The sequence below is a fragment of the Stegostoma tigrinum genome, chromosome 1 (genome assembly GCF_030684315.1).
Source record: "Stegostoma tigrinum isolate sSteTig4 chromosome 1, sSteTig4.hap1, whole genome shotgun sequence".
NCBI classification, from domain to species: domain Eukaryota; kingdom Metazoa; phylum Chordata; class Chondrichthyes; order Orectolobiformes; family Stegostomatidae; genus Stegostoma; species Stegostoma tigrinum.
This window is the reverse complement of record NC_081354.1, coordinates 180,110,299-180,132,252: the sequence shown is the minus strand read 5'-3', so window position 1 is coordinate 180,132,252 and position 21,954 is coordinate 180,110,299. Positions and strand designations below refer to the sequence as shown.

Here is a 21,954-nt window from a genome sequence, read left to right as displayed (position 1 = left end):
TAATTTATCGACCAAGAATGCTTAGGTCAGGATTTAGCTCAGAACATTTTCAAAGCACTCTAGTTGGCGGCAGACACTCTCTCATTTTTGAATCTCTAAAAGCCACCACAAATGCCCATGTACTTTGACCTTCCATTGCGAGAGTGGCTGATTCGAATGAATGCTCTCTATTGTTTATCCATCTTTGTCAACCATTAGATTTCAACTTTTGGATCTGAGATTCACTGTTAAAGTCAGCTAACTTTCACCTTGGTTATGGGAACGGTAAGCTAGCAGGGTGGATTACTGAGGAACTTGTTGGATTCCATTGGTGACAGTCCAATGAGGATCGGCCGGCATCCACAACAGGTCAATTGATTTGTTGGATAATCCTGACAGAATGAGCGAAAATCACCTAAATTGTGAACTTTCAAGCACTTTACTAGAGTCGTTGGCAGTCCAGAATTTCAACATTGCTACAAAGACTGAAGTGTTGCCAAACAGACATGAATAGACAGGGAGTAAAGGAATATGGGCCAAGTGCCGGCAGATGTGATTAGTTTAGGATGGCATCTTGGCCTGCACAAACATGGTAGGCCAAAGGGCCTGTTCCTGTGCTGTACTATTCAGTGTTCTAAAGCTTTTCTTCATCTTGATCTCATCTGGACTGAATTCCAGTAAAAAAAAATCAATCAGCAATTGGCAAAACCTGTATTAATAAATGAAACTCAACACTGATTTGCAAACTGCACTTTTTACAGTTTCCTTTATTAATTCAATGATTGGCTGTCACTGGCAAGGCCAACATTTGTTGCACATCCCTAACTGCCCCCTGAACTGAGTACTTGTTAGGTCTTTAGGAGGGCAGTAAAGACTCTGTGGTTTTGGAGTCACGTATAGGCCAGATCTGGTCAGAATGGCAGATTTCCTAACCTGAAGGATGTCTGCGAAACTGCTTGTTTTTCATGACAAACCGTGATGGCTTTGAGGTCATCTTTGCTGAGACTAGCTTTCAGTTCTAATTCATTTTAAATTAAGTGAATTTAATAGGATGAGAGTAGAGGGATACAGTCCCTGGAAGGGTTTGGGGTTTTAGTTGTGATGGGTAACATATAGAGCAGGCTTGGAGGGCCAAAGGGCCTGTTCCTGTGGTGTAATTTTCTTTGTTCTTCGTTGTTAAGTTTCATCAGCTGCTGTGAACCCATGTACTTAGGACCATAAGGTGTAGTCCATTCAGCCCATTGAGTCTGCTCTGCCATTCAATGAGATCATGGCTGATCTGATCATTCCCAGCTCCACTTTGATTCCATTCAAATCTGTCTCAGCCTTCAATACACTTAATAACTCAACCTTTACAGATCCTTGGAGAAAACCCCAACCAAATCACTCCTTAACCTTCTTCTTCCCAGGAGCACCTGCATGCTGTGAATGAATTTAAAAAATATACATGAACAGGCACAATGGAGAGGCAGTAGCCCAGTGGTATTATCATTAGACCACTAATCCAGGAAATCAGCACATAACTGCTGGAATGTGCCTTCAGCTGGTTGTGAGGAACACAACAGGAGCAAAATACATATATTACCTCATTCTCATCAATGTGCCAAATGCAGATGCATCTGTCCATGACAGTATCGGTAAGAGTGGCCACCATACATCCTTGAAGAGACAGGAGCCTGCCTTCACAGTGAGAATACTCTCCAACATGTTGCGTTGCACCATCAGCGTGCTAACTGGGCCGAACTCCAAATAAGATCGTGCAACTCAAGACTAAGCATCCGAGAGGTGCTGTGGGCCATCGACATTAGCAGAATTCTACTCCAGCCACAATCTACAACTTTAGGGCCCAGAATATCCCCATCCTCACAGCTTTCACAGTAACCTTTAGCCAAAAGTGCCAAGTGGATGATCCATCTCCGCCTCCTCCAGTGCTGCTCACCATTACAGATATCAGTCCTCAGCCAATTCAATTCACTCCATGTGATAACAAGGAACAATTGGAGGCACTGCGTATGGCAAAGGCTATGGGCTCCAAAAACATTCCAGCAACAGTACGGAAGAATTGTCCTCCGGAAATTACCTCATCCCTAACTAACCTATTCTTGTGCAGCTACAATACTGGCATCTACCCGATAATGTGGAAAATTTGCCCAGTTGTGTCCTGTACTCAAAAAGCAGGACACATCCAATCTGGCCAATTTCCGCCCAATCAGTCTACCCTCGAACATCAGTAAAGTGATGGAAGGGATCATCAACAGTTCTCACTGATAACCTGCTTGGTGACACCGAGTTTGGGTTCTGCCGGGGCCACTCAGCTCTTGGCAGCATTACAGCCTTGGTTCATATGTGGACAAAAGAACTGAATTTGAGAGGTGAGGTGAAAGTGACAGCCCTTGGCATCAAGGCAGCATTCGACCAAGTGTGGCATCAAAGAGCCCTAGCAAAACTAGAATCAATGGGTATCAGGATTCGATTCCCTACAGTGTGGAAACAGGCCCTTCGGCCCAACAAGTTCACACCACCCCTTGGAGCATCTCATCCAGACCCATTCCCCCTATAACCCACACACCCCTGAACACTACAGGCAATTTAGCATGGCCAACCCACCTAGCCTGCACATCTTTGGACTGTGGAAGGAAACTGGAGTACACAGAGGAAACCCACGCAGACACGGGGAGATTGTGCAAACTCCGCACAGACAGTCGCCCGAGGCGGGAATCGAACCAGGGTCCCTGGAGCTGTGAGGCTGCAGTGCTAACCACTGAGCCACAAACCTTCCTCTGGTTAGAGTGATACCTGACACAAAGGAAGATGGTTGTGATTGGAGATCAGTCATCTCAGCTCCAAGACATCTCTGCAGGAGCTCCTCAGGGTAGTGTCCTACGCCTGACCAACTGTTTCATTAATAACTCTCCCTCCATCATAAGGTCAGAAGTGGAGATGTTCACCAATGATTGTGCAACTTCAGATACTGAAGCAGCCCATGTCCAAATGCAACAGTATCTACCCTTGGGCCAAAAAGTGGTAAGTAACATTTTTTACCACAAAAATGACAAAAAATCTCTAAAAAGTGATCAATCTAACTACTGCATCTAGACATTCAGTGGTATTGCTATCTCAAGGACCCCTGCTATCAACATCCTGTGGTTTTCATTAACCAAAAACTCAGTTCGACACAGCATATAAATACAATGCTTATGGGAGCAGGCCAGGGGATCAGAAGTGAGTAACTCACCTTCTGACTCCTCAAAGCCTCTCCACCATCTACAACGCATATGTCAGGAGTGCGATGGAATACACTCTGCTTGCCTGAATGCAGTTGCAATGCTCAAAAAAGTTGACACCATCCAGGACAAAAGCAGCTTTCTTGATTGGCAACTGAGCTATTAACTCACTGCCTCCCACACAAGAGTGCAGTTGCAACAGTGTATACCATCTTTAAGATGCACTGCAGCAACTCACCAAGGCTTCTTTGGCTTCAACTCCAACAACACTCACGAAGCTTGATGTCATCCAGGCCAAAGCAGCCACTTGATTGGCACCCTATCCACAAGCATCCACTCCCTCCACCACTTACAGTCAGGGGCAACAGTGTGTACTATCTACAAGATGCACTGCAGAAATTCACCAGAGATCCTCAGACAGCACGTTCCAAGCCTGTGATAACTTCCGTCCAGAAGGACAAGGGCTGCAGATACATCGAAACACAACCACCTGAAAGTTCCCCTCCAAGCCACTCACCATCCTGACTCGGAAATATATGGCCGTTCCTTCACTGTCACTGGGTCAAAATCCTGGAATTCCATCCCTAATAACATTGTGGGTCAACCCATAGCAGGAGGTCTGCAGCGGTTCAAGAAGGCAGCTCACCATCACCTTCTCAAGGGCAACTAGGGATGGGCAATAAATTGTCTTCTTCAAAAAGATAAAGCATAAGGAAAGCCATTACTTTCTCTGTATCTATACGAGATATCAACAAATTCCCTTTAGAGAAGGAGATCTCATGTCCTTAACCAGTTCTGTCTCCAGAACCACAGCTATGTGTTTGACTCTTAACTAACCTGTGAAATGCACTCAGTCCCACAATAATCAGGAGCGTGCCACAACTTGCCAGTGATGCGAACATCCTTCCCAAGTGTAAATTTAAAAAGATAATCGATGTCCAATTTTGTGACTGCCACAAAGAACACACTTCACTGACACAATGATTTTCACCTCCTGGGTCACCTGCTCCCTGCCCCTCTAAGCGACCCACCTTATTTGCAAGTTCTGAAATAGCTTGTTCATTTGGATTTGTTAAATCAGCAACTTATCGAGTTCACTGGAGTCAGAGGAAGCATGAAATTGACAGTGAAAAATGGGAAACATTCTGGACTGTGTTAGGCCTAAACTCCCAGTAACTACAGTTTCAAATTGTATTCACTGATGATTTTTTTTTCACCTGTTGTATTTTCAGTGTGATTGTTCTAATAAATCAGAACATCTTCAATGAAAAACAAAAATGTTTTCTTCAGGTGAAACCGAACTCCTCAAGTGTAATTTCACACCAATTCCAGTGTGTTACCGACCATCTTCTACAGTGTGATTGCCCCTGTGAGTGAACAGATGTCATTTGCAAATCTCCAATGCGCAAGATGAAAATGCTGAAAGTAAATTCAGTTGACCTTCCATCTCATCATCGCGCAGTGCTAAATAATCATGCGTATGTGTATGTGCATTTTTGGAGAGAATTTGTTGAGGAACCTTTGTCACATAGACCAGGATGACGTGAATTTCAGTAACGGATATACACGGACATCCAGGTCCTTTTGTACGTCAACATTTCCTCATCTATGACCATTGAACTAATATGCTGTTGTTCTGTTCTCCCAGCCAAAATGGATAATGATCATGGACTTAATAGAATTTGATTGCTACAATTAATCAGCAAGTCCTACATTGTTACATGATCTAGCTACCAACATGGTAGAAAGTCAATCAAACTTTTATTATCTGGTAGTCCCTGTGTTCCTATGAAAAGCCTCCAATTCCATTAAAAACTTCCTCTGTCAGGCAGAAGAGACAGAAGCTTGAACATACAAACACACACCAACAGGTTCAAGAACAGCTTCTTTCCTGCTGTTATTAGATTGCTGAACCGACATCTCTAATTTCAAATCTAATGTTGAACCTTGTTTTTGTGCATCTCCTGTGCAATATAACCTGAATGCCTCACTCTCAGCACCTACACGTCCTTGTTTGCTATGACCAGCCTACACAGGTCACAAAACAAAGCTTGTCACTGTACTTAGGCCCATTGAAATACAGTAAATCACATCAAAATTCAGATTTGGTACGAGAAACAAATACTAGTGAACAAAATCGAAGCAAGTGTTTCAGGAGAAATCAGGTAACCACAATGAGTAAAATTCAGATGGTCTACTAGATTAGTATTTGTGCTGCCTGAGCTATGCAGTGCCAACCTTTGCAGTGAGTAAGTGGGAAGAAATAGGGTCTTCTTCTCACCCAGGACTTTTGAAAAAGTTTTGTGTGTCCTGTGGTTCAGCTCCATCACCCACCCCACGCCAGCAGGCATGGTGCCCTCCACATCTGGAGTATACAATCGTAACCCAATCGGAAGCTGAATTATGGGCAAGCCCACAGGCTTGAAAAGGTTGCTTTTAAGGAGGGCAGTCCAGCATTACTTTTCTTTTTGGAAATCTAACAACATTCATCTTGCCAGTGACTTCCCACTGAATGATCGATCAGAGAATGTAGAACTATTCAGCATAGGAATGGGAACTTCAGCCCACCGTGTTGTGCCAAACATGAAGCCAAATGAAACTAATCCTTTCTGCCTGCACTTGGTCCATATCCTCCATTCCTTGCATATTCATGTGTTTATCTAAAAACCTGTTAAACACACATGCCTTCACCACCACCCCTGGAAGCGCATTCCAGACTCCTAACACTCTGTAAAAAAACCTGCCCCTCACATCTCCTTTGAACTCTCCCCCTCTCACATCAAAGCATGCCCCTCGTTTTAGACATCTCAACTCTGGGAAAAAGATTCTGACCGTCAACCTTACGTATGCATCTCATAATTTACTCGACTTCTATCAAGTTTCAGCTCAGCCTCTGATGCTCCAGAGAAAACAACCCGAGATTTGCTTGCCTCTCCTTATAGCTAGTACCCTGTAACCCAGGCACCATCCTGGTAAACCTCTTGTGCACCCTCTCCAATGTCTCCACATCCTTCCTGTAATGAGGCGACCGAAAATAAATGCAATATTCTAAAAATGGCCTAACCAAAGATCGATTGAAAGATAACTGTTAACTCTCACCTGATTATCTTCTGCTCGTGGGGGTCATATAGAGAGATGAAGAGCTCAGCTTCCTCTCCAATTTTACAGACAAAATTGCGGACCCAAATGAACAGAGCATTGGTGGGCGAAGAGGTTAAGCGAGCAAACCGATTGTATTCACTCTGGTTCTGAAACTGTGAAAAGAGCAGAAAATTAACATCAACATCAGACTGCTGTCCCCGGCTGTACTAGCAAGCAAAATTAGATATGCGTTATTTTCATAAGTGCGGATTGATAACCTAATGGTACTATCACTGGACTGTTAATTCACAGACCCAGATAACGCTCTGGGGACCCGAGTTCGAATCCCGTCATGGCAGATGGTGAAATTTGAGGTCAGTAAAACTATGTGGAATTAAGAATCTAATGATGGCCCTGAATCTGCTGCCAATTGTCAGAAAAACCTACCTGGTTCACGAGCACCCTTGAGGGAAGGAAACTGCCATCCTTACCTGGTCTGGCCTACATGTGACTCCAGATCCACAGCAATGTGGTTAACTCTTAACCATTCTCTGGGCAATAAACGCTGTCTGGTCAGCAATGCCCTCATCCTATGAATGAATAAAGGAATTCTCGGCAATTCAAACTGTTCAAATGGTGCATTGACACTGAGTTAAAATGCCCACTTCTAGTAAGTGGCTCATTTTCCTTGTGATAGACTCATTTTCAGCTGCGACAAGTCGTATTTTTAAATAATATTCAATTAATGCCTGTTTGTGATGACCATTGACAGCTTCACATTCTGTGAAACACAAACGAGTTTGAGCTGAAGCCTGGGGTAGTGATAGAGTCTTACGGATGGGAAAGGGGGGGTGGCTTTTCAAAACAGATCCAATTTTATTGGTGCAGTTTATGATGGAATTGTCGGTTGAACCTGGAACAACAACACCACCACCACAATGACTCTGACTTCCCAGCAAAGACCGAGTCAGCACTGGATTCTCGTGGTGGGAGCCAAAAATTTACAGCAAAACAAAAAATTCAATTAGCACGCTCACTAAGCACCTCTGTTTCGGTACCAAGTGGTATAGGATGAGTTATTGCTCTTAATGCGAACCCTTTTGTAGAATGTTCAATTCAGACATTTCATTCCTGAACAAACCTCCTTTGTCCTAGTCAGATTTCCCTCTCCTGGTTTATCCTTTACGTATATTGCAACAGTCATGATTTGTCAAAGCTTTTAAAAGGAGTCTGATGGTCATGTAAAGCATTATGTACGTGCAATTTTTAAAATTTGATTTGGTTTTTATTTCCCCACTTTGTTTCACGTGCAGGCATTTGAAAGATGTGTCACCAATCCAACTTCGAAAGCTTGTTGGTTTTGACTGCTGATAATAACCATTGCCACTGAGTCAGAATACAGGGTCAAGGCACACACTGTGAGTTCATCCACTAACCTAAACTAACATTATAGTCTAATTTGAGGGCATGCTACACTATGACAGATTCTGATGAACTCTGAGCCACTTTATCACGTAGAAAGTGTCACATAGCAAAATTCAAGGAAGACAGTGTAAGTTTTCTAGTTTCTTTGCTGAACATTTGTTAGTTAGCATAGAGTCATAGAGATACATAGCACGGAAACACATCCTTCAGTCCACCCCGTTTATGCCAACCAGATATCCCATGTAAATGCCCCACAGTAGGGTCATTTAAACAGTCCTTGGATAAGCATATGGATGATGATGGGATAGTGTAGGGGGATGGGCTCAGATTAGTTCACAGGTCAGCGCAACATCGAGGGCCGAAGGGCCTGTTCTGCGCTGTATTGTTCTATGTTCTAAATTTAGACCCATTTGCAAGCATTGGGCCCATATCCCTCTGAACGCTTCCTATTCATATACCCATCCAAATGCCTTTTAAATGTTGTAATCGTACCATGTGCACTAAAATCATATTAACTATTTATTTATTGCACTGTTTTGATTAAAAGTTGCCTATTATACTCATGCTGATAAACCAGTGACTCCTAGTTTCAGAGTAATTGTTTTTATTCAGTCACGGGATGTGGGCATTACTGGCTGCCCATCCCTAATTACCTCCTGAGAAGGTGGCACCTCGTACTGCTAATTTTTTTTTATTCATTCAAGGATGAAGGGACTACTGGCTAGACTAGCATTTATTGTCCATCCTTAATTTCCCAGTGGACAGTTTAGTTAACCCGACGTCACACGTAGGCCGGACCAGGTAAGGATGGCAGTTTCCTTCCCCAAACGACATTAGTGAACCAGGTAGGGGGTCTCCTGATAATCAGCAATTTGGGCTCATCATTAGGCTCCTAATTCCAGATTTTTATTGAATTCAAAATCCAAAATCTGCTACGGTGGGACTCATACCCAAATCCCAGAATTCCCAGAAAATTGCCTGGCTGGCTGGATTAACAGTCCATCAATAATGCCACTAGGACATTACCTCCCCTCATATATTGTTACTGAGCATCCACTCAATTTATTGAACTCTTGTGATGCCAATCATGTGGGCTGCTTTGTCCCGGATGGTGTCAAGCTTCTTGAGTGTTGTTGGAGATGCACAGGCAAATGGGGAATATTCCATCACACTCCTGGCTTGTGCCTTGTACCTCGTGTATAGGCTTTGTGAGTCAGGAGACAAGTTACTAACTGCAGTGTTCCTAGCCTCTAACCTGCTCTTGAAGCTACTGTGCTTATTTAGCACGTCCACTTGAGTTTCTGGTCAAGAGTAAGCCCCAGCATGTCAACAGTGGGGACTTGAGTGATGGTAGACCATTCAATATCAAAGAGCAGTTGTTAGATTGTGTGGCACAAATGTTACTTGTTACTTGTCAATTAAATGCTTTGGAACATTCCTTGGTTGGTAAATTCAGGCACTTCTTTCAATTTATCCCTCTTCAACTCAAGATTCTTGCTCATCACAGCAGCTATCAAATCAAATGTAAGAGACACTCAGGTTATCAATGGTCAAAGAGGAATCATTTCTGCTTTTAAAAGTTACTGAATATTCAATCAAAAGCAGGCTTCTTCCTACATCCAGCTACATTTTCATAAAGATCCATTTGACAAGGTTCCAGCTTCCCAGTTCTACAAATGACAAATTGTTTTCCCAATTCCAATACATTCTGGTGAGCAGTATCTCACAGTGGCAAGCTCCTGTTGAAAGGCTTTCTATGGAATTTAAGTTGATAATATAAGTAATGCATGTTTGTAAACTTTCAGAGACTGGTTATTAGTGAAAACATTGCATTCACCCTAATTTTAATCTTCCAATTTCCATGAATAAGGAGCCGTTCTCTTCAAATGATAAAACTGTGCATTACCCTGTTAATAAAGGAAGACAGAGAAACACCAGGGATGTATAGCCCGATTAGCCAAACATCTGTTGTCCAAAATTAATGGGAGTCTCTTTGGAAGGATTGGGTAACTAAACAACTTGAAAATTTTAAAAGACAGCAGTATTAATTTGAAAAGGGGAGATCACATGCCTGACAAATCGCATTGAATCAGTGGAGAGAAAACAGAATTAACGTTTCAAGTACAGAGACTCTTTCCGTTCTGGAGAAAGGTAACTGTACTCTGATTTCTGCTCACAGATGCTGCCAGACCTATTGAGATTATATAGAATTTCTGTTTCTTTCCTTCAGATTTCCAGCGTCTGCAGTTCTGTTTTCTCTCATTCAATCTTGTTTTGAAGACGTGACTAATATAATGGTCTGGAGACTGTCTTTGGATGTTAGTTGCGTGGACTTCCAGAGGCATTTGATAAAAGATGCCTCTGGATGTTCACAAAACTGGAAGCAACAGAGTGACCTAGCTAGATTGTTGGTTGAATGGCAGAAGACAGAGGTTAGGAATAATGGGCGAGGGCTGTAAAAGGCAGAGTGTGCTGTGAAGATCTGTGTTGGGCCCTTAACAATTCATATGTATGAGTCACTCAAATGATGGAATGGAAAGCCACAGGGATAGAAGGAAACTAATTCTATCTATAAACCTAAGCCAGACCTTTCAGGAGTGAAACGAAGAACCAAAGAGCATAATTGAGGTGTGATGCCTTTTTCAAGGAATGGAAAAATCATGCTTGATTTGTTCCTCATTTTAACTCAGAAGTTGATGGATTTTTGTGCAGCAACAGTGTTAAGAAATATAAGCAAAGATGGGCAGATCACAAATTGGTACAGTACAGAAGGAGGCCATTCAGCCCATTGTGCCTGTACCAGCTCTTCAAATGAACATCATTACCTCATGCAAATCCCTAGCTTTCCCCAATCCTGTTGCACATTATTTCTCCCCAAATAATCATTCAAAACCATCTTAAATGTTTCATTTGAGCTTGCCCCCACCATATGTCCACACAGTGCATTCCATGCCCAACCACTCTTTGACTGAATATGTTTTCCACTACATCACATTCACTGTTTCTTTTGTACAGAGTTACGATATAGATCGCATTCCCATTGAATGGCAGAACAGGCTGGAGGGAATAAATGATTGGTTATGATTACTGTGATGAAAACATTCTGGAAACAGTTTGGCATTCGTGGAGAAAAAAAGTTAATGTTTCAGGCTCATGGCCTCCAGTTGGTGCCATGGTTTGGGGGGAGGAGGGGGAAGCAGTCACAGTGAACCAGCTGGTTACCAAGTGGACCCTCTGCACAATGCAATTCCAGAAAGTTTAACCACTTACCGTCTCCTCCCTCATTAATTCTGTGATGTGATGGGTAGCTTTCTTGTGCGCTCGGAATAAACTGATGATACTTGTCTGATCCGGGTCAAGAATATTTCCATTCTCGTCTCTAACCACAAGATCCAGTTCCAGCATCCTGAAACAGAACGGGATATTGCACTGGGAAACAGTCTCATCGAAGGTACAAGATGTTAATTCAGTGAGAATGGACTTGTTTTGTTCTTGGCTTTTGGGGCAATAACTCATCACTTGGAGCATATTATCAAAGCGTTAGGGGCTTATTCAACTTTGTATTAATCATCGCTGAGCCAAGCCCAGCTTTCAGTGAGATCCCATAATATAAAAAGAACTCTCAAGGTCAGATCATACATAATTGACCCAGAACTGACCAAAATTTCAGGTAGCTTTTTTTTGTCTTCGTCATCTGGGAATATGACACAGCAAACGCTGTCTTTTTGTGGAAGCAACTAAATTTCAATTCCATTTATTTAATATTCAAATATACTTACTGATAATGGAAGCACATCGAAAACAGAGTAGGCTTTTAATACATTTCCTTTACTCAGATTCTAACCCACCCAGCTTCCCCAGTCCAAGCCATGACCAATATTTGACATACTTGGAAATTCTAAAGTTAAAATCTTATAATAAGGCATGTAACTTTAAATTCAGAGCCAGGCCATCCAGGGCATAAGCTTTCTTATACTTCTCAATGTAAAGGAAGTGTGGAACTCTCAGAAAAAGCAAAAGAGTTCAAACTCAAGCCATCATTTTAATTCTGAAAGAGATAGGGACTCATTCACTAAAGGTATAAAACAATACGATGCCAAGGCAGGCAGATGGATTGCAAACAAATAGGTGGCGATCTGATTGAAAGTCATAATCGGTTTGAACAGCCCACTGTTATTCCTATAGCAGCCGGTAACGGCCAGCTCAGTGTCAGGTGTCAGTTCGCTAGGTAGGCTGGATGTCTGGTTTGGAATATACAATGACACCAACAGCAGAGCCTCAAATCCCATCCCCACAGGGGAGGTGATGGCCTAATAGTATTATCGCTGGCTGTTAATCCAGAGACCCAGGTAATGTCCAGGGATCTGGGTTCGAATCCTGCCATGACAGATGGTGGAATTTGAATTCAATAAATATCTGGAATTGGAGTCTAATGATGACTATGAATCCCTTGTCAATTGTCGGAAAAACCCACTTGGTTCACTAATGCCCTTTAGGAAGGAAACTGCCATCCTTATCTGGTCTGGCCTACATGTGACTCCAGACCCACAACAATGTGGTTGACTCTGAACTGCCCTCTGGTAAATTAGAGATGGGCAATGCTGCCTAGCCAGCTACACCCTCACCCTATTAATGAATAAAGAAATAAAATGCTGAGATCACCGTGAAGATCCCTCCTCTCATTTGAAGCACGGTGACTCTCAGGTTAAACCACCATCAGTCGGTTCTCTTGTATGAGGAATGCATCCCAATGGGGTGACTTTTCCTTACTAACTGCTAACTACATTAGTAGGAGACTGGAGTCACATTAAGGCCAGGCCAAGTAAGGGAAGGCATCCTGACCAAACAGACCTTAGTGAACCAGCCGAATATTAACAACAATGTACTAGATTCACGATCACTAAGCCAGCTATTTATTGCTGCTAAATTAAACAGAATTCATTTTCGCCCACTTCCATGGTGGAATTATTCAGGATTCATTGTCATGATCAGCTCTGGTAACATCAATCACTACATCACTGTACTCTTAAAGGGGAGATGAATTCGCTCCAATGCGTCAAAGCAGGCTGTAACTACAAAAGGAAAACACAAACTTCAAACATACTTGTTGCCAAAGTCTATTTTTGTGGTGACTTCTTGCTTCAGTTCCTTGAGTTCATCCTGTGGCAGTGTTCCTGACAGAAGTTGGGATCTCCTGTCCATTAAGTCACACATCATTGAGGTAACTTGCCGAAACTTGGAAATCTGACCGGTCTGAAATAAGCATGCCCCCCCCGCAAAAAAAAAACACCATTAATGGACATCAAAATAAAGCAAACAACCTTGGATGCTGAACCTATGAAACAAACAAACACAAACTGCTTGAGAAATTCAGCAGCTCTGTCAACATTTGTGGAGAGAAAACAGAGTAACATTTTGAGTCCTGTGAGCCTTCTTTGGAACTGTTAATGGGCAAGATTACAACAGGGGTTCCTGTTAGATTCAATTGCAAGGTTAAAAGGGGTGTCCTTGTCTTGAGGTTTTTTTTAAACAGCCTTAATGGGGAGAAAATAAAAATGAAAATTATTCTGAAAGGTAAACAAACATTGATGAGGCTCCATCTGATTTGCCGTGTATGTTTCTGATCTTACTATTCCAAAGAGGGCACAGAAAGCGTTAAAGCAATTCGCAAGGTTGAGTTATCACCATCCCCTCAAGCTTCTCTATATTAAATCCCATATGCCACTTATCTGCCCATTCTGCTTGACTATCGATGTCATAGGGCAGACAATTCGTATGATCCTCACTATTCGCTACACCTCTGTAATCCTAGAGGTATCATTGGCAAATTTTGAAAATTTACCCTGCATTCTCAGATCCACCAAGCTTACAAAAATAAGGCAGTAGTCCTATTAATGACCCTTAGAATACAGCACCATCCACTTGCCTTCAGTCTGAAAAATTATTTGCTAAGACTTGCTGTATTCTGTACTTAAGAGCACTCTTTTTATTCAATTGGTAATTGATTCTCGTACAAATCTTTTCAGAAGCTTTTTGTGTGTTTCTTCATCAATTGCTATCCTAAAATCAATATAAATCACATTCCTTTCATCAACCCTGTCTGTTACTTCATGAAAGTATGATCTGCCTTATACAAATTCATCTCAGCTCTCTTTAATTAACTCTAATGTCTCCAAGTACAGATTCATTGTGTGATCCTGATTATGAGGAGAATTCATGCAATTTATCAGAACAGATGAGTGGCAGGTCACTTCATGCTATGATGCATGATACAACACTCATATAACACGAGCTCTGAGTTTCCAATGATAGTGGTACTGAAACTTTGAACATTCTGCACTATTGAAACTTGCAGTATCTTCCAGGAGACCCCACGAGTGTAAAATATTATGGAAATCCAAAAGGCATTCTGACATTTCTGCTCTCCTTCAGAGGAAGATGGGCAATTGTTAAGTCACACAGACTGCAGCCCAACATCAATCAATGAATTGGAGAAACCTTCGCCATTATACTGTCTGTTTCACTGGAAATCTCATTACACACAGAACATTCACCCAACATTTTCTGAACTTGCTCACTGCCCTGAAAACCTCTTCTACGCTTGTACAATCTCAAATTTCTTCTTAATGACAAAAACATCCAGATAACTTTGGCTTATTTGTTTTTAAAGTTTGTGATTAAGGTCATATTAAATGCTGCAGCAGGTTCAAGGGGCTTAGCTGTCTATTTCTGCTCCTAGTTCTTGTGTCCTAAGGTCAGTTGGAGATGGACGATCACTGTTGTGCTTGCCAACAGCTCATACATCCCAAGGCCAAACAATAAGTAGCTTTCCCTTTAACTCCACCAATCAAAATCGTAATTTTGCTATCTGGACATTGAAATTAACAGTGAAGGGCAATTCCTGCTTTTAACTTCTTGATTTGTCGTCTGTGAGAATACATCAATGTGATTGACTGAGCACTCTTTTTGAGACATCACTGCTGCTGGATGGTTGGTGTCTAAACTGCTGTTGGAGTGGAGAATTTACACCACTGAGATCGCGATGGTTCATCCGTGAAATCAGCAGCAAGTGGTCTTACTTCACAACTGAGTGCAAAATCGAAATCCAATAAAACAGCCCAATAAGGCACAGCATCACTTAACTTAATGACAGTAGCAGCACATGAGATCCATTTCATTTAAATATTTTTATCTATAAAAATGAATTAGGAATGCAGATCAAATTGCATTAGTGTCATCTCACGGAAAAGAAAAAGTCAGAATTGCAAGTTACCTCAAAAATTCTCAGATTGACTGCAAGGCAAAAGTTATAATTAAGCTCTTAGCACTAATTAAGCTGGTATTCATGTCTCAGTATGTCATTCTGCTGTAATCAGTTAATATAGAACAGGGCAGCTGCAGTCTCTGAAACATTTCTGTCTACTAATTCTCACATTACATTTTTAATTGGCCTTTTTGTAAGGAAGCACTTGAGGGGTTGTGAATCTCATTACTTTTCTTTTGCAAAAAAAATAGGCTGGCATCATGTCGATCCTTCAGAAAGTGTGCACAACAAAGGAAGCGATTATGTTAAATGATTAAATCTCAGTGGCCTTGAACAGCTCACTGTTGGTGAATTACTGCTGCTTGCTTTTTGTTTGGCCGTGTCATAATATCTGATGTCAGTTGTGGACAGCCTATCAAAGGTGACAGATGTCACCCCCCACCCCAAACTCCTTTGGAATCGAACTTCATCAATCCTTGTTTAAACTGGAAACCTTGCTTTCCCATTTTCCAGTCACCTAATTCATTGGCTTTTCTTTATTGCTTAATTAAAAGATTATTAACCAAATTAGCAATGAAAATTGTATCCCTTTCTTTGGGACAGTTTGGCTTGACATCAATCACGCTGACAGACTGAAGAAGGGATGAACACAGCAGCCCAAGCAGCATCTTAGGAGCAGGAAAGCTGACGTTTCGGGTCTCGGCCCTTCATGAGAAATGAGGGAGAGGAAGAGGGTTCTGAAATAAATAGGGAGAGAGGGGGAGGCAGTTCGAAGAACCATCTGATGAAAGGGCTAGGCCCGAAACGTCAGCTTTCCTACTCCTAAGATTCTGCGTGGCCTGCTGTGTCCATCAGCTCCACACCTTGTTATCTCGGATTCTCCAGCATCTGCAGTTCCTACTATCTCTAAGAGACTGAAGAAGATGGGTTAATTTTCTGGTAATGGAGAAGATTGAGTGGACAGTTAATAAACAGCAGTTTTGGGTTGTTATTTAAGGGAAGATGGCTCACAAACAAGTTAACTTTCTTTGGGCACAATGGTTGGCACCACCGTTTTGCAGCACTGAGGACCCAGGTTCAATCCTACCCTCGGGCGACTGTCTGTGTGGAGTTCGCACACTCTCCCTGTGTGAGCATGGGCTCCCTTCGGGTGCTCTGGTTTCCTCCCACAGTCCAAAGATGTGCAGGTTAGGTGAATTGGCCGTGCTAAATTGCTCCTTACTATCCAACGATGTCCAGGCTACGTGCACGAGCCGTGGGAAATGCAAGGTTACAGGGGATAGGGTAGGATTTGGATCTTGGGGGAGGGGGGTGTGGTGGGGAGGCTTGGTATGAACTGAATGGGATCCTATGATTCTAGAAGATAAGGGAAGCAAAGGCACAGGAGTTAAATTCACCAAGAGAGGGAAGTAACTGAGTTGTGAAGGAGACTGCAGACAGATAAACATCTACAAGACAGCATATAATGTGGGGAAAATATGAAATTGCCCAATTTGGCTGGAAGAGTGATGAGGCAGAGTATCACTTAAATGGAGAATGACTGACTGCAGAATTCTGAGGTGTTGAGTGATTTTCGAGCATGAATCACTGGAAGGTAGCTCCAGGTACAGTACAAATTCAACAAGGCTAATGAGATGATATTTTTTTGTTTTGGGAGGAGTTGAACACAGAAAACACATTGTTTAGGTTATGCAGAGCATTAGCAACAGCAAATCTCAAACACACAGTGCAGTCCTGATTTCCTAATTTAAGGAAGAACGTAAATGCAGTGGAAGTGATCAGAGAAGGTTTACGAGGTTGATACCCGGAATGTCTTATGAGGATGGATTGAAGTGTGTTTGTTTTCACTGGAATTTAGAAGAGCGAGAGGTGACTTGATGGAAGCGTACAAGATCTTGAATGGTCTTAACAAGAAAAGGGTAGACGTGAATTAGGAGGTACTTTTTCTCTCAAACAGTTGTGCAACTTAAGAACACTTTGCCTCAGAGGGTGGTGAAGTAGGGTCCATAAGACCATAAGATATAGGAGCAGAATTCGACCATTCAGCCCATCAGGTTTGCACCATCATTTGATCATGGATGACATGTTTCTTAACCCCATTCTCCACACTTCTCCCCGGAGCCTCATGAAACAACGACCTATCATTAAACATTTTAAAGACAGAGATAGACAGATTTTTAGAGTCACAGAGTGGTAGAGATGTACAGCACAGAAACAAACCCTTCAGTCCTACATGCCTACGCTGGCCAGATATCCTAAATAAATCCAGTCCCATTTGCCAGCATTTGGCCCATATCCCTCTGAACCCTTCCTACTTATATACCCATCCAGATGCCTTTTAAATATTGTAATTGTACCAGCCTCTACCACCTCCTCTGGCAGCTTATTCCATACATGTACCACTCTCTGTGGGGAAAAAGTTGCCCCTTAAATCCCTTTTAAATCTTTCCCCTCTCACCTTAAACCTATACCCTCTGGTTTTGGACTCCCATGCCAAGGAGGAAAGACCTTTACTAGTCACCCTATCCATGCCCCTCATGGTTTTATAAACATCTATAATGTCACCCCTCAGCCTCTGATGCTCCAGAGAAAACAGCCCCAGACTGTTAAGCCTCTCCCTATAGCTCAAACCCTCTAATCCTGGCAACAACCTTGTAACTCTTTGTTGCACCCTTTCAAGTTTAAAAACATCTTTCCCATAGCAGGAAAACCAGAACTGAACAGAGTATTCCAAAAGTGGCCTAACCAATGACCTTTACAGCTACAACATGACCTCTCAACCCCGATACTCAATGCACTGACCAATAAAGGCAAGTGTCCTAAATGCCTTCCTCACTACCCTGTCTATCTGCGACTCCACTTCCAAGGAACTATGAACCCCCACCCCAAGGTCTATTTTTGACAGGCAAGGGATTCAAACGTTCTTGGGGGAAGACGGAGGTGTGGCATTCGATTCACAAACAGATCAGCCATGATCTTACTGAGTGATGCAGAGGTGCTGAATGAGTCATTCCTGCTCCTAATTCACACATGTGCATGCTAGACATGTACAAAGCCTTGAGGGGTTTTTAAGGAGTAATCAGTAGGACAGATGGAAAGCAGAGGACATGGATTTAAAGTAATTGGGCAGATGGCCAGAGGGAAGATAGGTAAATTTTATTTTATTTTAAGTACTAAGTTATTATGATCTACAATGTACTACCTGCGCAGTATATTCTGCACTAAATTTTCAAGGGAAATTGGATAAATACTTGATGGGGAGAAAATTGTTAAGATGCAAGAAAGAGCAGGGTATTAAAACAGTTTGAGCTCTTCATAGGAAATGAGGAAATAGAATCGGGAATAGGTCATTTGGACCCCTTGAGTCTGCACTGCCATTCAATTAGATGAAGGTTGACATCCTACCTCAATGTCATCTTCCTCCAGTGTCCTCATGTCTTTGCTGTTTAGAAAACTATCAATTTCTGTCTTGAACACACACAATGATTTTGAAAACAGACAGCACAGTCATGAAAGCTCGAGTGACTTCCTTCTGTGTTGTAACCTCTATGCTTTTAAATTTAGGTACCTCTCTCCCCCGTTCCGATTGGCGAAGGGAGACTATTTTTATTCAGTCCTGGGACGTGGGCGCCTCTGGCTGGGTCAACATTTATTGCCCATTCCAAATGCCCACTGAGAATGTCCATTTGATATAGGTAGACCCACAGTGTTGAGAGAAAGGGAGTTGCAGAAATTTGACCCACTGAAGGGACTGCAATATATCTCTAAGTTGGGATGATGAGTGGCTTGGAGGGGAACTTGCAGCTGGTGGTGTTCCCATGTACTTGCTGCCCTTGACCTTCCAGATGCAGTTGGTGGTGGGTTTGAAAGGTGTTGTCTAAGGAGCCTTGACAATTTTTTTGCAATGCATCTGGTCGGTAGTACACACTGCTGCTCCTGAGCATCGATGGTAGGAGCAATGAATGCTTCCAGATGTGGTGTTAATCAAGTGGGCTGCTTTGTCCTGGATGCTGTCAAGCATTTTTTGTTGTTAAAGATGCACTCATCCAAGCCAATGCTGTGACAGACACCAGCCTCTGATCCAAATTTAGTTCAGTTGCTGCTTTAACAAGAACTGCCTCAAATAAAAACATCAGTTTTTCAAAGACGATTTTCCTTTTAAGTTAGACTGTTCTGTGCTCCCTCGATGCTGCTTGGCCTGCTGTGTTCATCCAGCTCCACACTTTGTTTTGATTTTAAGTTGTTTTTCTGTCAATTCAGAACCCCTGTCTTTGTTACATGGCATGACCCACATCATTAATCTTAACTGTTTGTAAACTCATGAAGATAGGAAATTCCCTACTAGGGAATCCAATGCCAATGTCACAGTTGAGCTTAATATTCACAAGATGAAAATTGACATAATTTGCTGCTGTTTGGGACCAGTGCAGCGAAAAACCATTTCATCTCCCCAGCTATAATGGGCCACCATCACATTAATTTGACAAAGTGTTGAACTAGTCTGAATTCCAAAACAGTTATTCAGCACTAATTAAGATTCAGATGCTGGAATATAGGAAACCCAAGTGTCCCCAAAATTAAGGATAAGACCCAGAGCCACTGCAGATTAAGCAAAGCTTTCTTCTGTATCTAGCAACCATTACAATCCATCGGTATTTTGCAACATCCATTAACCAATAAAATGCTCGGCTAGCCAGGGATACAGTGTGAAGACTAACAGTCATTGTTCTTTTTTGATTGAATTTGAAACAGCTAGATCTGTGAATGTGTGAATCTCGTTTCGATTTATTTACTGCCATGTGTATTACAAATACATTAAAAATGTCACTTTTGTATCACCACTGTCCATCGCCATCTTGAAATACAGAAAGTAGAGCAAGACACAACATAAAGCCAAAAACTAAAACAATAGAGTTCATCTTCACATTTCCTTCTTATTTTAGTTCACAACAATCATTGTCACCACTGTTATTAGATTTTTGAATGGACTTCTCAAATTTCAAAACTAATGTTGATCTTGCTTTTTGTGCACCTTCTTTGCAGCCATAAAATTGTACTCCTCACTCTGTTCAATCACCCTCTGATCTTTGTATGTTATGATCTGCCTGAACTGCATGTAAAATAAAACTTTTCATTGTACCTAGGTATGTGTGACACTAATTAATAAATCAAATCAAATCTCATCTCTGTGCTTCCTATTCATTCATTGGGAACACCTCACCACCTTTCCTGGCTCTGCACCATTTCTAATTGTTCTTCCATCATTGGAAGCCCACCTTCTGTCTTCTGGTAGGAAAGACTGGCTCACCCTCTAGACTGATGACTCCACAACACCCCAACGGACCCATTTGTCATCTCGAACTGGTTGCACTTCACTGAGGCACACCTTATTAGAACCACCTTCTTCTTTCAAACTGCTCTGCATGTGTTGTAGAAGAAATGTGGAGTTGTTTGACACTAACTTAAAGAAGGAAGGCTTGCATTTATATAGTGCCTTTCACAGGATGCGTCAGAGTCCTTTGAAATATAGTCATTGTTGCATTGTGGAAAATGCAGCTGTTTATTTATTCATGGGATGAGGGCATAACTGGCCAGGCAGCATTTATTGCTCATCCCTAATTGCTCAGAATGCCCAGACTCTTGTCAACCACATTGTTGTGGGACTGGAGTCACATGTAGGCCAGACCTGGTAAGGATGGCAGTTTCCTTCCCTAAAGGACATTAGGGAACCAGATGGGTTTTTCCCAACAATCAGCAATGGTCATCATTAGATCCTTATGTCACCGATACACCCAAATTAGATTTATCAAGAGGACATCTCAAGGAATAAACCTTAGGAACAATGTTCTTTGGGTTGGAAGGCCAGTGATTTATTGCAGCGTTAAATGAAGGCAGTTCAGAGGAGATGATGAAATGTGAGGCTGGATGAACACAGCAGGCCCAGCAGCATCTCAGGAGCACAAAAGCTGACGTTTCGGGCCTAGACCTTTCATCAGAGAGGGGGATGGGGTGAGGGTTCTGGAATAAATAGGGAGAGAGGGGGAGGCGGACCGAAGATGGAGAGAAAAGAAAATAGGTGGAGAGGAGAGTATAGGTGGGGAGGTAGGGAGGGGATAGGTCAGTCCAGGGAAGACGGACAGGTCAAGGAGGTGGGATGAGGTTAGTACGTAGGAGATGGAGGTGCGGCTTGGGGTGGGAGGAAGGGATGGGTGAGAGGAAGAACAGGTTAGGGAGGCAGAGACAGGTTGGACTGGTTTTGGGATGCAGTGGGTGGAGGGGAAGAGCTGGGCTGGTTGTGTGGTGCAGTGGGGGGAGGGGATGAACTGGGCTGGTTTTGGGATGAGGTGGGGGAAGGGGAGATTTTGAAGCTGGTGAAGTCCACATTGATACCATTAGGCTGCAGGGTTCCCAGGCGGAATATGAGTTGCTGTTCCTGCAACCTTCGGGTGGCATCATTGTGGCACTGCAGGAGGCCCATTATGGACATGTCATCTAAAGAATGGGAGGGGGAGTGGAAATGGTTTGCAACTGGGAGGTGCAGTTGTTTATCGCGAACCAAGCGGAGGTGTTGGGCAAAGCGGTCCCCAAGCCTCCGCTTGGTTTCCCCAATGTAGAGGATGGCACACCGGGTACAGTGGATGCAGTATACCACATTGGCAGATGTGCAGGTGAACCTCTGCTTAATGTGGAAAGTCATCTTGGGGCCTGGGATAGGGGTGAGGGAGGATGTGTTGGGCAAGTGTAGCATTTCCTGCTGTTGCAGGGGAAGGTGCCGGGTGTGGTGGGGTTGGAGGGCAGTGTGGAGCGAACAAGGGAGTCACGGAGAGAGTGGTCTCTCCGGAAAGCAGACAGGGGTGGGGATGGAAAAATGTCTTGGGTGGTAGGATCGGATTGTAGATGGCGGAAGTGTCGGAGGATGATGCGTCGTATCCGGAGGTTGGTGGGGTGGTGTGTGAGAACGAGGGGGATCCTCTTTGGGCG

General features: G+C 42.8%; 1 protein-coding gene across 3 annotated transcripts in view; it reads right to left on the bottom strand.

Annotated features, from left to right (window-relative positions):
* LOC125454992 (dedicator of cytokinesis protein 2-like) overlaps positions 1–21,954 on the bottom strand; it is a 1,138,509-nt gene that overhangs the window by 955,696 nt on the left and 160,859 nt on the right. For all 3 annotated transcript variants that reach the window (XM_059650434.1, XM_059650430.1, XM_059650433.1), the window contains exons 6-8: positions 12,814–12,962; positions 10,980–11,115; positions 6,303–6,457 (exon numbers count right to left, since the gene is read on the bottom strand). In XM_059650434.1, coding sequence (XP_059506417.1) covers positions 6,303–6,457; positions 10,980–11,115; positions 12,814–12,962 — 440 coding nt within the window. The remainder of the gene's footprint in view (positions 1–6,302; positions 6,458–10,979; positions 11,116–12,813; positions 12,963–21,954) is intronic.